Raw genomic sequence first — 16,494 nt, 5'->3', positions numbered from 1 at the left:
ACTAGAGAAAGCCGCATGCAGCAACGATGACCCAGCGCGGCCATACATACATAAATATTTTTAAAAAAACAAGGAAATATGGTCCAGGAATGTTAAATTAATTCCTGAAGGTCAGAGTCAGCCGCACAATTGGAACTAGAGTTGAATTCTTACCAAAGAAAGTGTTCAGAAGTCTCTGTGGCTGCAGCCATTTACAACCAGAAGTGAGCACCAGAATCACGAGGAATGATGGCTAAACCCACATTCCCACCCCCACATCAGAGCCACTGCATCAGGACCTCCATCCGTGAGGACCCAGTTCACACAATTTCAGAGGTTTCCAGGTGACGTGGCAATCCATCCCACGCCAACCACCTTGGGCCAAGAGCTTACAAAAATAGAAAAAATAAAATCCATGCCCAATTAATTAAATTTTAATTTAATTTAAATTACTAAATATTTTAATAATTTCATAAACACAGAATTGCTTTTAGTCACTGTAATTATCACCACTGGCCATATTCTGGAACAAAGTATATTATCCATTTCTCAAAAACACCACTTGAGATACAGAAAAACGTTAACAAGACTAGGGATTTAGGAGAGAGAAACAGTACTTAAGAACCATAATTAATGTTGCAGAAATGCTACTTCAAAGAAATGGCCATGAGAGTCCACGTGAAGATTCCAACTGCTCTGAAGTTACTTATTAAACCTAAAACATCTCCCAGAATTTTCCTGACAAATCTGCTACTGACCCAAATCATTAAATCCTCCTAGAACGTAAGTGAAATGTAGCCTTTCCAACGTAAAAGAAAATGATCTAAATGGCAGTTTCCATTTAACAGCATATTTCCCTTCTTTTTGGAAATGCCTTTTGTAGTATGTTGAATGGTGGCCTCTCTCCAAAAGATAACGTCCAACCTGAAACCTGTGACTAGGACCTTATTTGGAAAAACAGCCTCTCAAGATCTCAAGATGAGATCACCCTAAATTTATGATGGGCCCTAAAATCAATAAGTATCCTTTTAAGAGAAAAACACAGAGAGAGGTTTGAAATACCCAGAAGTAGGGAAGGTGGAGGCAGAGACTGGAGCAATGCTGCCACAAGCCAAGAAATGCCAGGAGGCACCAGAAGGATTCTTCATTAGAGACTCTAAAGGGATTGTGGCCCTGCCAACACTTTGATTTTGAACGTATGGCCTCTAGAACAGTGAGAGAATAAATTTCTTCTTTTTTTTTAAGCCACCCAATGTGTGGAAATTTGTTACAATAGCCTTAGAAAATTAATACACCTTTTTATTTGAATAGCAAACAAAAGTACTGAAAAAATACCAGAAAAAGAAGAATTAGGTAAGAACGGCAAATAATTGCATAATCTAAAGATAACCACTCATCTTATTTTCTATGTTTTATTACTGTCTTCATTTGAAATGTCTTATGACTTTATATAGGGTATCATTCTATATACAAGATGAATTAAAAGGCAGAGGATTAAAAAAATGTCTGCCCAAAGATAATTTGGGGTAGGAAAGTGCCAAATGCTCCAGATTACCTAAGTTCATTATATGCTTTTCCTCAAAAGGAAGGAGAAACAGGCTGTCTCAGCTCTGGGAGGACCTCTTGAACATCTCTGGCTGAGAACCACAAATGAACTAAATCTTATTTTTATATAATACATAAAATATGCCCCAAATTGTACCTCAGTTGTATTTTTAAATATATTATCTCTCATACTCTTTCCTCTTCCATAATAGAATGAAGTAAGAAAAAATATTTTTTAGTAATCTGATGAACAATAAGTATAAATACTAGTTTAATGCCTATAAAATACAAAGTCACAATTAGTCACAAGTTGTTTCAACTAATGACCAAGATAGAAAAGACCCTTCTATTCTGAACAAACCTAAACAATTTCTCTCTGTTCTTTTAAGAGTTTATTCAACAAGCAACATGGGCCTCAGGGTACAATAACAATAATTTAAAAAATAGTTTTCAAGAAATAATTTACTCAATAAAATATTCTCTTTAGTCAGAATAATTTACCTGTGTTCACCCTACATTGGCCAAAACAATCCTTTCTATTTTAGCCATGATGACCTCTCATTCCTCTTACATACAAGCTTAAAACAAAAAATAAACCAAAAAAAAGCAAAATGCCTACTATCAAAAATTAACATAAACTATATAAAATAAATATAGAAGCTATAAGATGTCAGAAGTTAAAAATGTTTTAGAGGGCTTCCCTGGTGGCACAGTAGTTGAGAGTCCGCCTGCCGATGCAGGGGACACGGGTTCGTGCCCCGGTCTGGGAAGATCCCACATGCCACGGAGCGGCTGGGCCTGTGAGCCATGGCCGCTGAGCCTGCGCGTCCGGAGCCTGTGCTCCGCAACGGGAGAGGCCACAACAGTGAGAAGCCCACGTACCGCAAAAAAAAAAGTTTTAGAAATTTATGGGATATGTATTCTAAACTTCAGACTACTGAGTAATTTTTTTAAAAATTTCCATGATGCATTATTGAAATTGAAATACAGCCTGCTTTGAGTTGGTGAAGCTATCACAGAACTACAGAGACTTATCAAATGTATGGAAAATAAAGGAGGCAATATATTAGTAATTATTAGTAGTAACTGTTAATTATTCTAATTTTTAAAATAAAGTATTAAAGCAAGCAAAAGACAGTGAGACAGGAAAGCAGGAGACATTAACTGTAGAATTCCATGTAGCACATGACAAATACTTTTTCATGGGACATTGTATTCTACAGATCTGTACCTAACCAGCTTTAATAAAGTGCAAATGTTCTCAGAACAAGCCTGTTTACCGTAATTTACAAAGAGCACAGCTGAAGTCCTGAGGTCTGGACAGTGGCTAGATAGAGGATACCACAGGAGGAGGAGGGACAGAAACTAAACCAAGGACACTGTTTTCCTGTTCAAACTTCTAAGACTCCTCTTCCAACAGGTGAACTGGAGAATACATATTAAGCAGTAATCACATACTCTGTATCATGCTTGGTTCTATCCTGACCCTCCAGGACCTGAGCCAGGACGGAATGTCCACAGAACAGGCAAGACGAGCGCCACAGTGAAAAGGCAGAGCAGACCTGGAAAGGCAGGCAGGGAGGTGGGCCCTGCTACCCACCGGCTCACATCTAAAAATACAGATTGCCTTGTAGGCCAAGAGCGAACTTCCAACTTTTCCTATAGTTAGCACTCAACGGCCATCCCCTTGGATCTTTAGACCATGAGCTCAGCGATCCTCTGCAGTACTGCGCTGTCTTTATTTAGGTGGTGTTCCAAGACTGCATTTAACTACAGCCTGTCTGGAGTTCTCTGGGCAGCTGCCGCCATTTGAACAGCTATTGTTTGTCACTGCAGTCCTGGTGCCGGCAGGATTAGGCTTGGAGCCAAAAATGGAATTCTATTCATACACTGTCAAGGCTGGAAGGGCGCTCAGAACTCATTTAGTTCAAACTTTCAGAGTCCCATGGAAAACCCTAAAAGAATGAATCAAATGACCAGTCTAAAGTCACACAAGGCAGTGGCTGAGAAAGAATCTGCACCCTGAAATCTTCAGACTTCTCTTCTGGTTTTAATTCTATCTTAACTAGCTGTTTCTCATTGAAAATGGATGGCACTGAAACATAAGATAAACATAAGATCAAAAGCCAAATGCAATTTACCAGGAATTGCCTTCAACATTCCTATAAATGTCAGATATAGCAGAGATAGGGAGGGGAAGAAACCCAACCCATTTTATAAAGTTAACATCATGTTGACAAAAAAGGCTAATCTCACTTAGGCACTTAAATGCAAAATCTTAAAATACTGGTACTTAAAATAATTTTAGCAAATGATATTCAGCAACATTAAAAAAAACAGAATACCCCTTGAAAGAATTGAACCTAAGGATTCAAGGTTAACAGATTTTCGGAGAAAAAGCATATCATCTATTTTAACGTGTGCAGAAAAAGCAGTGCATAAAACTTGACTTCTTTTAGACTTTAAGGATAACATACTTCATGGTAAAATAAAAAATAAGCAGGAGGAACAGGTAGAAAGATCTATAGAGTCTTCCTTAATATTTGCATATATTTGGGAAAAGACTACAAATGAGTAAACTTTTTTTTTTTTTAATGAATTCCTGCCATTGTAAAGCGACTGGCCCTTCATTTCCTTCCTGTGCAGCTATCAAATGTTACCGGAAACCCTTGGAAGTTGTTTGCAGCTATAGCTATTTCCTATTGCACTTTGTTCAGCCTCCGTTCCAGCCACAATAAAATGTCATTTACTTTGATTGAGAAAAAAGTAGTTGTAATGTGATAGTGGACTAGAAGATGGATGGTTACCCAGTATACCTATTAGCTATTACAGCATTTTATGACTTTCCCATGCTTTAGGGATTACTACATATATATGTATATGTATGTATGTATGTATATATTTTATATATATATACATATATATCACTATCTGCAATTAAAAAACATTTCTTATGCTGAACATAAAATAATCCTACATGTAAACAAATGAATGAAAATAAATCTTTTCTCATATTTCAACCTTGGTAACTAATGTTCTACTACTATTCTTTAAAGAATAATTTTAATAACCTGGAGAAGCAAAACACAGCTCTCATCTTTTTTAAGTATTCACTGCTTAGAGCAATGGGAAATAAATTTAATTTTTACTTCAGGAATATTAAATAGTCTACCACCTCAGAAATAAATCAACAATTCAACCAGCCCAACTAGTAAATACATCACTATATCAGGGGTGAGAAAACTACTGCCAACCTGATTTTGTATGGCTTACAAGCTAAGAACAGCTTTTATATTCTTAAATGAGCAGAAAAAAAAACAAAAGAATATATTGTGACACATGAAAAGTGTATGAAATTCAAATTACAATGTCCATAAATAAAGTTTTATTGGCACACAGCCATACTCATTTATTTCCATGTTGCCTAGGGCTGCTTTCGCTCTACAGTGACAGAACTGAGTGGCTGTGACAGAGGCTGTATGCCCTGCAAAGGCTAAAATATTTCATACCTGGCCCTTCACAGAAAACGTTTAACGATCCTTGCAGTACACAGTTAATAAGACTAAGTTTAAACACTTAGTGTTACTTACAAGCTTCGTGCTTTTTGGTCTGAAAATATCACTAGAAATGAGATTAGCCTAAAAAGCAACCATCATATAATTCAGAAATTCCTTAACACAAAAAACAGAGAAGGTAAGAAAAACCGGATCCCAAACCACATTTACATCACAAACCCAAAAGCAAATCAAGTGAATGTGGGATCCTGCACCCAGAATTAGCAGTTATGAAACCCGCGTCCTTCTGGCTCTGACCTCGGGTGGCCTTCACCTCTCTCTGAAGTCATATAATTACTTGAAAAATGGGGAAGACAGCAGACTCTTGGCATTTGTAACCTCTACTCATCTCACAGGGTTTCTTGTAAAGATTAAGTATGTGAGGTTGCTTTAATACATAAAGTGCAATGTGCATAATAAGCTACATGTGTCACTGCCCTTCTGGCTCTGAGAGAAAGTTTTATTCCAACCTGATCTAAAAGTGAGGTCAAGAGTGGAAGAGTGGTAAAAGAAAGACCAGAAATAGCACAGAAGAGTAGCAAAAGAGGGAAAGCCAGGGTTTGCTGGTTCCCTCTTTGGCTGTCTCCTTCAAGCTCAACTCTCAAAGGTGACAGGCATGAGACAGCTTTTGGAAATCAGCCCAAAGAGAGAGAACCAGTGCGGCTTACAAGATTCCAACAGTGCAACATGCTCCAGATCCGATAATGAGAAGAGATTTAGAGTAAAGATCAGCCTCCAAAATATATGAAATTTTAACTCTACAGAATTGATAAAGGAAAAGCTAAGAAAACAGTAAGCTGAAACAGCCTCAATAAAGTTTTTAAACCATTTAAAATTTCAAGTAGATGGAAAAAGATTCAACAGTTGTCAAAAGAAGCTAAACCCTTTGAAGATGCTCAACGCAGACATGCGGAAATCACATCCACAAACATATTCATATATTCAAAAAGCATGCCTCTACTTAATACACATTTCTGATGAATTTATTTTTACCCATAAAAATTTCTCAGAGTATTTGTTCCCACAGGAAGATCTACCTCAATGAATGAGAAGATAAAAAAAAAATTTACTAGACAGTATGAAATCAGTGGATCGGTGAAATGGGTGGTGAAAGGTACATGGATATGTACCTATATTCTTATAATAATGTGGTAATTTTTCTAAGGCACAGCCTCTAATACTAATAATACTGTTAAGGGAAAAACCCAAGATGGTTATCACTGTATACAGTATGCTACTACCCATGTAAAACGAAAAAATAATGTATTCTTCTTTGGATATGAGTAAAAGAAATGACAAATAGTAGTTTCCCCAAAGGTTTTAAAATGTAGGTTTTATGATTAAAGAATGGTGAGGCCACCAGATCAGGAGACCACTGTCACTGAAAAGATAGTTTCTTATTCACAACACCCGAGATGAGAGGGCGTGCCACGCACACCGCACAGGGACACACGAGCCTGCACTGGGGTCGGTCAGGAGGCTGAAGGAGCAAGGAGAAAGCATGCACCAGAGCCTTTCCTGTGGTTTCCACAGAAAGGACAAGGTGACGCAGCACGGGCAGGTTTAGAACTGGCTGGTATGAATTATTTCAATGGGCTCTGGTACTCACTTCATGCATGAATCTCAAAGTAAATATGCTGAGTGTAAGAATCTTTACCAAAAAAAAAAAAAAAAAATAGTATACACTCTGTGAGTCTAATTGTAGAAAATTTTAGGGAGCACAAACTAATACACAGTGACTGAAAGCAGATGAGTGGTTGCCTAGGGGATGGGAGCAGAGAGCAGTAGCGGGGAGGGGATACAGAGAGGCATGGCGAAACTTTGGGGAGCAACAGGTAGGTTCACTGCTTGACTGTGGCGATGGTTTCAGTGTTGGATAGCTATGTGAAAACTCATTAAATTGCAGGCTTTAACCATGTGCAATTTATTATATGTCAATTACACGTCAATAAAACTTTCAAAATAAAGAGCAATACGTGCTTTGTGTCTAAAACCTGGAAAATACCAACACAGAGGTAAGGGAATAAAACTGTGGTCTTTTCTAAAGCACGTACAAGCCCCAAGTGAACACTTGAAAATTATATGCCAGTTTTAAGTTACATATCAGGCCTCAAAAGTTCAAATTGATAACAATGACTAAAAAGACACTTTGCTGAGGTTGCTCCACTTTGCTGAGGTTACTCGTGGAGAATGAAGCCTGTGAGTGCACACTGGTCCCCATTGTTTGGGGCCCTCCTTCTTCTCTGTCCTTGACACTCTGCAAAGGAAGCTGCGACATATGTATCTGCAGGAGCTGGGCAGTCAGGGCTCGGACAGCCCAACACTCTAGGCTCTTGTCTCTCTCCCACCTCGAGCAACCGCACAATTTTTGTTAAAAGAAGCAAATTTACCCTGATACTGAACATAATCAAACAAACGATGTTATAAGAATTTCTGGTGTCAACAAAAGTGTGTCAGGAAAGGAAAATGAATCAAGTCTCTTTTGCTTGTACCCTCTGTAAAAGGAAACACCCTGCCACCCACCACCCCTTAGAAACAACACAGGAGGAACCATCTGAGATGCAGACAGAAAGGCAGTTCCAGGCACAAAAACTTTGACTAGAACACAAAATACATTTAAAAATGTTCATCCAAACTTGTCATTGAGAATCCCCCATTCAGATTATCAAATCCAGTCCTAGCAAGGTTTTCTGTTCTGTTTTTTAAATTACGCGTCATACTATGACAAAAGGAGAGAAAAGTCGGGAGGAATGTTTCCTCCTCCCCAAAAGGACTTAGTGAGGTCAACTGATTTAAGTTTATACAAAACATGCCAAGGGACTGTATGCAGACTCTCCAAATTAGGTCATTATTTATAAAAATAGCATAAATATTATCCTTTAACCCTTCTTCTGGTATTTATGCTTTTCCACCAAGCATAGCCATTCTCTCACACACTCATCTAACTCGATCTCTTGGCCTCACCACTCCTTTAAACTGTCCCAACTTGAAGAACATCCCCTACCTCTTGTCCACCCATCCACTTTACTACTTTCAGAATCAGCACACTAACTTTTCCAAGGGGCCTCATCCTCCTAACTACACCAGCACATGAGTCATCATCAGTTCCACAGTTCCTCCAGAGGCACTGATTAGCACCTGGCACACATCTCATACCCACCTGTCTCTCTTTGCTATTTCACTTACGTAGACTACATACTCTCAAAGCATCTCTTAACATGCTGGATACACAGCAGAAGCTCAATAAACGCTCGATGTGTAAACAAACAATTTGAATGGCAATGAATTCCAGCTTTCTCCAGTCTGCTGGATGCTTTGATAATCACCAGGGTCCTAAATTTCTCTTTACCACTAAGGGGCAAGCAGATGCATTTTACCTTGTCAAATTTGTTTATCCAAAGGAGAGGCACAGGATCTGTCAATCTACTAAGACCTTGGTTATCTCATGCAGAGTTAACAGAGCAAAGGTAACTAACACCTGCAAGTGGGAGAGGCCGTGGCATCCTTCCTGGAAGTGATGCTGAGCACGCATGCATGCACTTGCCTAAACAGGCCTGCAGAAATGCTCAGCACTAGTCACAAGATGTGAGGACCTGGGAGCCAGTTTTCTCCAAGATCCCAGAGGTAAAGCCTCACTACTGTCCACATCTCCTGATTTCCAGCCCAGTGATTTTCTTGCTCCGCCATTAATAATCAAGTAACACGATTTAGGGTCCGCAGGTGGTCTGATGGGTCAGCACATCACAGGAACTTTCTTCCACCAGGCTGTCTTTCACCAGCTTTCATAGTCTGGCCCCCAATAATACTGAGGCTGTATTTACTATATTCTTTTATAATGCCCATGCTAAAATATGGTTATTTCTCAGTCTTTAGAGACTTCAGGTGACTTGTAGAATGATCAAATTTCTCTATTAAACACACAGTTTATTACATACTTCACAACAAATATTCCTGAGTGCTAACTATGGTTATTTTCCACTACTATCTGCCTTCAACTCATAAAAAAATAAAACCTCTCTGTAGTCTCATGGCTTTTCCCCTGCTATCCTATCAGCAGGATGCATATGCTACCCACCCAGGGGTCTGGGAGCTAGCTATGGACTCCTGAAAGGGATTTCTACTCCTGGAAGATAAGGAAGAGCTTAGAAGTCTCGGCAGACATCTCTTTTTAAGAGTTGTCAGAATAAGGCTTCCCTGGTGGTGCAGTGGTTGAGAGTCCGCCTGCCAATGCAGGGGACACGGGTTCGTGCCCTGGTCCGGGAGGATCCCACATGCCGCGGAGCGGCTAGGCCCGTGAGCCATGGCCGCTGAGCCTGCGTGTCCGGAGCCTGTGCTCCACAATGGGAGAGGCCACAACAGTGAGAGGCCCACGTACCGCAAAAAAAAAAAAGAGTTGTCAGAATAGAGAGACGTAAAGGGAGTAGCAATGCCACATTAATCCCACTTCTACAAGACATAACACAACAGCAGTGTCATCATCATTTCAGAGGCCTGAGATGACCAAGGTTTCAAGGTTTCAGTAGCTCTAACTTATATAATTATAATGGCATAATTATCTCAAGGTAAAAGTAAATCCTAATACAGTCAAAATAAATCTTGTTGACTTGTAGCAATCAAGAAAGTCTATATGATAGGTTGGAATACGGTGACAAGAGGTTTAAAAACTAACATTTTAATGTACTTTTTAAGACACAAAATATTACATACACACATGTTCCCTTATCAGATTATCTTTCTACAGGTATTTTGGTACACAGATATTGAACTCAAGCTTCCTTCACCTCAAGAACTGCTTCCTTTTAAGTTCAACGAAGGAAATTATGAAATAAGAATTGCACCCAAAAAAAAAAAAACTGGCAAGGAAGCTGAGAATGCCTCCTTAACTTTGGTTTTTGTATATTATTTCTTTGACATATCAAAAAGACAACCCAGTAACTGAACAGGCCAGCTCCCTCAGAATAAGACATAATGAGCAAAGACATGATAGAGGCATGTAAATTATAAATCTACCACTTTAGAATCCATAACTAGATCCTATGAAAAAGTACTGAATCACCGAAAATCTGGGTTCAACGGCCAGTGATCTACTTCATGAGAAGTTTTATGTTCCTACAAATAAATTGTCCTCTCAGTGTCACATGGTGGTTCTTGTTTTAACTCTGATCAAGAAATCAGAGTGCAACCCTCCACTTGTAAAGTTTTCATGTATAAATGATACCTAACTTTTCACTACACAGATGATAGCTATGTTGAACCTTTGTGTGTGTGTGTGTGTGTGTGTGTGTGTGTGTGAGAAATAGTAAAAAAGAGAACCAAGACTTCAGAAAAAAGTTGATGCATTATCAAATGTAAAAGAATAAATATTTGAAGTTTATAAGGATTTTGGAAGAGGATTTTGGAGTCAAGGAGCTACCTACTTAGAAAAAGGGTGTCAGACATTCAGAGGAGAAAACAGTTAGAAGGAAAACTTGAGGTATGAGTTTAAGAAAGTAACTGCTCCCAAACTGAAAATTATTTAATACTGATCCTCTACTGCCTAAAGAGACATAGCACTGCTCTAAGGAAAAATTCCAAAACAACATAAAAAAAAACAAACTACTGTGAATTGTGAAATAAACTCTTGATATTTTTCATAAAAAGTAGAGTTTGGAAAATTTAGCAGCAGTAGAATTTGAGGTTAAGTTTAAAATGTATCACTAATTTAGGAACTATTAATGAAACTACAATGTTTGCTTTTTAACCTGCAAGTGAAACTCTACTAATGAGCAAAATAGTTTTATAAAAGCAAATTCAAAGGAAAAAAAATTGGGGATAAAATTTTCATGAGGGAATAAAGGCTTGTCTTGAGTAACTCAAAAGGAAACCGATTTATCAAAAACTAAATAAAAGTGGCAAATTAAGAAACTTAATTCTTAAATTTCCCTATATCAAGAGCATATAAGTATGAATATTTCATACATAATATTAACACATACCTGTCTTCGGATTTATTGAAAAAAATCCTTGTGGATTTCCACTTGTAATTTTGTATGTCAGCTTGTCATCGGAGCTAGAATCTGGATCAAATGCCTCAATCTGGACCACAGACACATCCTTGGGAGAGTTTTCCATTATTTCCGGATAATAAACAGGCTCTGAAGTCTGCGGTGCATTGTCGTTCACATCCTCCAGCTCTATATAGACCTCTACAAAGGAGGAAAGGGGCACGACGCCCTGATCAGACGCGTAGACTGTTAGCCAGTAATGGGAGGTGGACTCGCGGTCCAGTCGACCTGAAGTCTCTATAACACCTAGAGGAGGAAGAAGAGAAGCATGAAGTAGCCTGTCAACCATCGCCGCCAACTGTCACTCTGAGAAAGCATCAGCCTAAATGACAACTCTTATGCCTTAAGCCGTACGGAAGGCTCCTGTGTCGCTTACAGCGATGCGATCTTAAGCCAATTGTCTAACCTCTCTGTGCCTCAGTTTCTTTTCCTATGAAATGGAGTAATAAGAGTAGTGTGTTCCTAGGTTGATGAAATGAACTAACACATATAATGATTAGAATATAGCACTTGGCACGCAATATTGGTTATAAAAGTATTTGTCATTATTAGTATTAGGTGCCAGGCACTATGTGGGGCACTTTACAACTATTATTTTATTTGAGTCTCAAAACAACCCGAAGAAATGAATGGGCAAATATGGTCTCTTGTGTCCTGAAACCCGTCAGTTTCTTTTAAGCACCTTAAGCAAATGGCAAGACAACCAGGATGCTAAAAATATAAATTCTCCTACCACATTATAAGCTCCACAGGAGCAGAGACCACATCCTTCTAAATGCCAGCTTAGCCAGCACATTACCCAAAGCCCAATAATTATTTATTAAATGAATGAACAAAAATGAATGGATATATTAACTGGAGTTGATACAGAAAAGTCCTCAAATGGGATCCAAACTAGGACACATTTCTCATTAAGTCAACTAGTAAGAGATGGAATTATAAAATTGCAAAAAAAGTTAGAATGTCTGTAATGTTTTGGCCCAGCCACTGAAACCACGCGAAATCTTATTTAATCTCAAGATTAACCTATTCTCAGAATGATTAACAGTGGAAATATCCATTTCTCTTGGGCAAATCCCACCTTTTTATTCAATGGTGTAAACTTGTCCTTTGGCTTTCCCAAAATACATCACTGGATTTTTTTCTTGTGCAATAATCATTCTGAATTAACGCTATTTTTAGGGTTCAACATGATCCAGGATGAACTATGGAAATCCTACAACTCTAAAATCACTGAAGCTTCCCATTTAACGCAAAATACTATGGGAAAAATAACAAATGTCAATTTAATCTGTGCTCAAAAATGAAACAGTATTTATCTCAACTAAATATATACATCTGTATTTCTTGATCATTATGCAAATTTAAATATTTGCTTATTTGAGGTTAATATCACAAAAAAACCTCATTTATTTTGAACGTTAGATAATTATATCTAACACTCCCCAAAAGGTTTACAACTTAAAAACAGCAAACCTAAATATTATAATGTGAAACAGATTATCATAAAATGAATGTGTATTGCTATTCAGAAGCATTATAACTACTGCTTCACTATTTCTTTGCAAACCCTCAAAATGGATCTCCTCCTAGAAATATGGAACAAAGCCTCAGAACTCTTAAATAAAAAAGGAGCTAGCTGGTCTCTCTATGCAGCAGACAACTCAAACACGTTTTCCTCTTTCTCTGGTCCGAACATAAGTCTATGCATACTCAATCCGTTCACCAAATTATATTTGTTTTTAGCCTGAAAGAAGAGTGCCCTTAGTAACCAAGTGAAAATAATCTTTTCCAGTTTTTCTCTGTCTCACTCCCATCAACCGATACAAAGGACGCCAGGGAACAGTTCTAAGAGGATTACATATTAATAAATGAATGTACATATGCTTCTCTTGTTTCTGCCATGTCATTAAAATGTAACATAATTCATTTGGCAAGTGAAGTATTATTAGAAAATTTAAAGACAGGTACATGGTACTTGTATTCACCTCTTTTGAGTTCTAATCCTCCAACAGTTCATGCTGCTATCCACTTTTAAAAAACTGTGTCCCTCTCAACATCATTTGTAGGCATTTAATAACAATAATTAGGAAAAATTTTGTCAGTCTTTATGATACGTCAGGCACTATACTGTCTTACACGCATTATTTTATTCATTCCTTATATCCAACCTGCCCATATATGTTGTATTATCCCCATTTCATGAACGAAAAACTCAGATTAAGAGTGATGAGGAACTTTCCCAGGGTCATAGTAAATGGCAGAGCTGGAACTCAAACACTAGGAATCTCTGACTTCAGGGCCACCAAAATTCCATCTGTCTTACTGTTAGTATGACACAAGTTCAGTCAACAAAATTTAACATGAAAACTCTGAAAAGACAAGTAAAACCTCATCTTTGTCCATTTTTTTGCATGTCAGTATTCAGAAGGAGTTTATTAAGTGAATATTCACATACAATACCTTCTTTTAGTGTCAGGATGGAAGGAAAGAAAGAGGTAGAAAATGCAAATACATAATAAGAATTAAATCACAGACAGAAACAGTTATTTATTTTCCATCAAGTTCCACTTGGAGTCTGGTCTGTGTCCTGACTAGTGTACAATTATGGGATGGATACTTCTGCTGGGAAGAGCCCCTCTCCCCCAATCAACCTAGCAACTGAGGGGGTAGCCACACCCTTCTGTGCATGACCTTTGAGCCACAGTCAGGAGGGAAAGTTTCCAAGTCCCAGGTAATCTCCAGATACTACCAACAGTTCAAAGTGAGACTCCAAAGTAGCTCTACTCAAATATGGAAGAAACTAGAATTGTATTAATTAGTAATTAAATATGCATAAGTGATGTTCATATTTCATGAATTTTTAAACTGTATATTTTAATATATATTTCATATAGTGATTGCTAAGATGTTCATGTTTTGATGTACTTTAATTATTACATTCTTATAAAAAGAAAGAACAAAATTACTACAGCTTATAGATAACTAAGAAATAAAGTGAATTTTTAACTGCCAAAGGGAAAGGAGGACATACTGAATAACTTCTTCTAACCAAAATGCTCAAATAATAATACAAATAAATTTACTGTATTTATATATAATAATTTAATAATACAAGGACTTACTGTATGTCAAGGACTTCACTAGGTGCTTTACGTGCATTAAATCGTTTAAAGAACACTGGAATCACATGATTTTCATCGTGGCTTCACAAATGAGGAGACAGAAGCTTAGATAGTCAGCGAATGGCCCAAGCCTTACAGTGATGAGGAAGCACAGCCATGGTCAGTCAACAATAAAGTGGTGGAATCGAGATTTGAATCAGACAGTCTGACTCCAGAACTTAGGCTCTTTTCACCATCAGGCTACACTGTCATCATAAGCCACAGAATCATCGTCACACACTCCACAGCAGCAAGGATACTGGAGACCAAGGAGCGGGGTGGAGGGCTGCCATGATGAGAGGCTACAAGCAGTTTTCCACTACTGAGATAAGGGTCTTCCCCACACTTAAAGGACAATAAAGAAGAAATGATTCCAGGGCTCTGCTTCACAGTGGTTCAGGGGCTAGTGCCTAAGCACTATTTTAATTGCGGATTCTAATTCTAAGCACTATTCTAAAAGCATAAAGTAGGTGGGAAAAGACCATACTTATGCAAAGGGATTTTGTGTTCTGCTTTTTAATCTGTCTTCTCAGTCACAAGATACATCCCTGAGAGACCCCAGGCAGAAACTTTTGCAACAGGCAGAACTGAGCTCCCATTTTGAATCTAGGAAGAACTGACCACAGGTCCAGGAACAGCTAGAAACAGTCTAGATAATCTGGGAAGACAGACTAGTAGTAGATCTAAGCCTTAGCCATTTCAAAACCAAGAATTGGAGACTGACAACCCTTTAGAAATCCTCAAGTACAACTCACTTGTTTTTAAGAAAAGCTGAAATGATTTGCTCAACTTTAGGAAGCTAAACAGGCAGAATGCTGAGAATCTAGATCAAGGCATCTCCTTAACCAAGGGCTCATCAGAACCCCGATCATTCCTTACGGGGGGGTCCCAGTTTCTGAGATGGCCAACATACCAACTACCTAGAAGTCTGGCCAGAGCAGTGTCTATTCTTTCAGTCCTTATTCCTACACCTGTCACTCTTCTTTTCCCAGTCCTTCCTAGAGCCACAACTAGCATGTACAGATGGATTTCTTCTGTACATTCCGTTACCTTAATTCATTAAAAAGAAACAAATTTTCAAAATTCCATTATGAAGACTTCTAACTAGTACCTTTAACACAAGAAAACAACAACTAAGGACCCCTAGGCATCACTGGAAGTGAACTGACCTACTGTGTTCACTCGCAAAACTGCATCCCACTCCCATTTCTCTCAATCCATGATCTTCTACCAACCAACTTTCAGTAACTCCGACTTTTTTGCACACTGGGTTATAAGTTCACTTTTCCTGAAACAATTCTCTAAGGAACCACACAAAACTATAAATACTTAAACTCCAGTTTTAAAGATATTTCTCTTTAATACATATCCACAATAATACTGCATCTTATTCGGCACATATACACATCCATACACTAACTTCCTGTGGTTTCCCTCCTGTCTTCAAATATCTCCCCCTCTCTCAGCTCCCTTTCTTTCTCTGCCATCTCTGCTCCTATTTTTTATTTCCTCTTTCACTTTCTGGGAGAGCAACAATAGCATGCAAGCAACTAGATGATCCGTAAGCCCAGGCTGTGAGGGAGAAACAAGTGATAGCCCAGGGCTACAACAGCTCCCTCCAGCCAGATGAAAAGCGTCTCAATCAATGCTGTAAAAGAAAAAGCCAGTGAGTTGGCTAAAGCAGAAATAACACCTTTCTTGTCAAGAGGTTTTAGCGCACAAGCAGCAGACAAGGTAAGAATGCTGCTGTGTGATTCTACGCTCTATATTTTGAACACAGAAGACAAGTTTAGACAAGCCTTTTATATATGCACCACCCAGCAATGTTATAAGAGATCATTTCTTGGCTTTAATGAAACATGACGGAAGCGAAAAATGCCTAGCTTTCCAATCTCAGGAATACAATGAAGACATTTTCAGGAAAAGTTGTTAATAGAGCTGAAAAATTTGAAAGAAGCTAGAAATCTGGAGCTATTAAATAAAAATATTTATCATTCCAAACATACTCTCTAGGATTTCAAAACTACCACCAGATGTCACTATGGAAACTGATTTTAAATGTGCATACAGTGGAAAAACTGGACTGAAAACGATAATGCAATGTAATTGTTGAAAGAGCTTGACCAATGTGGCTGAAAATACAGCTCACAGCAAAATTTCTTTCTAGAAGGATTCATTACTGTCCATATAATTAAACAGGTACTGATG

At 38.2% G+C, this 16,494-nt stretch overlaps 1 protein-coding gene across 2 annotated transcripts in view; it reads right to left on the bottom strand.

The window, feature by feature from the left end:
• The window catches only part of FAT1 (FAT atypical cadherin 1), a 121,633-nt gene that overhangs the window by 54,013 nt on the left and 51,126 nt on the right, over window positions 1-16,494 (bottom strand). For both annotated transcript variants that reach the window (XM_065899766.1, XM_065899765.1), the window contains one exon: window positions 11,054-11,368. In XM_065899766.1, coding sequence (XP_065755838.1) covers window positions 11,054-11,368 — 315 coding nt within the window. The remainder of the gene's footprint in view (window positions 1-11,053; window positions 11,369-16,494) is intronic.

This window comes from Phocoena phocoena, chromosome 21 (genome assembly GCF_963924675.1).
Source record: "Phocoena phocoena chromosome 21, mPhoPho1.1, whole genome shotgun sequence".
In the NCBI taxonomy this organism is placed as follows: Eukaryota; Metazoa; Chordata; class Mammalia; order Artiodactyla; family Phocoenidae; genus Phocoena; species Phocoena phocoena.
The sequence above is the reverse complement of the archived record's forward strand: the minus strand, read 5'-3'. Positions and strand labels throughout refer to the sequence as shown.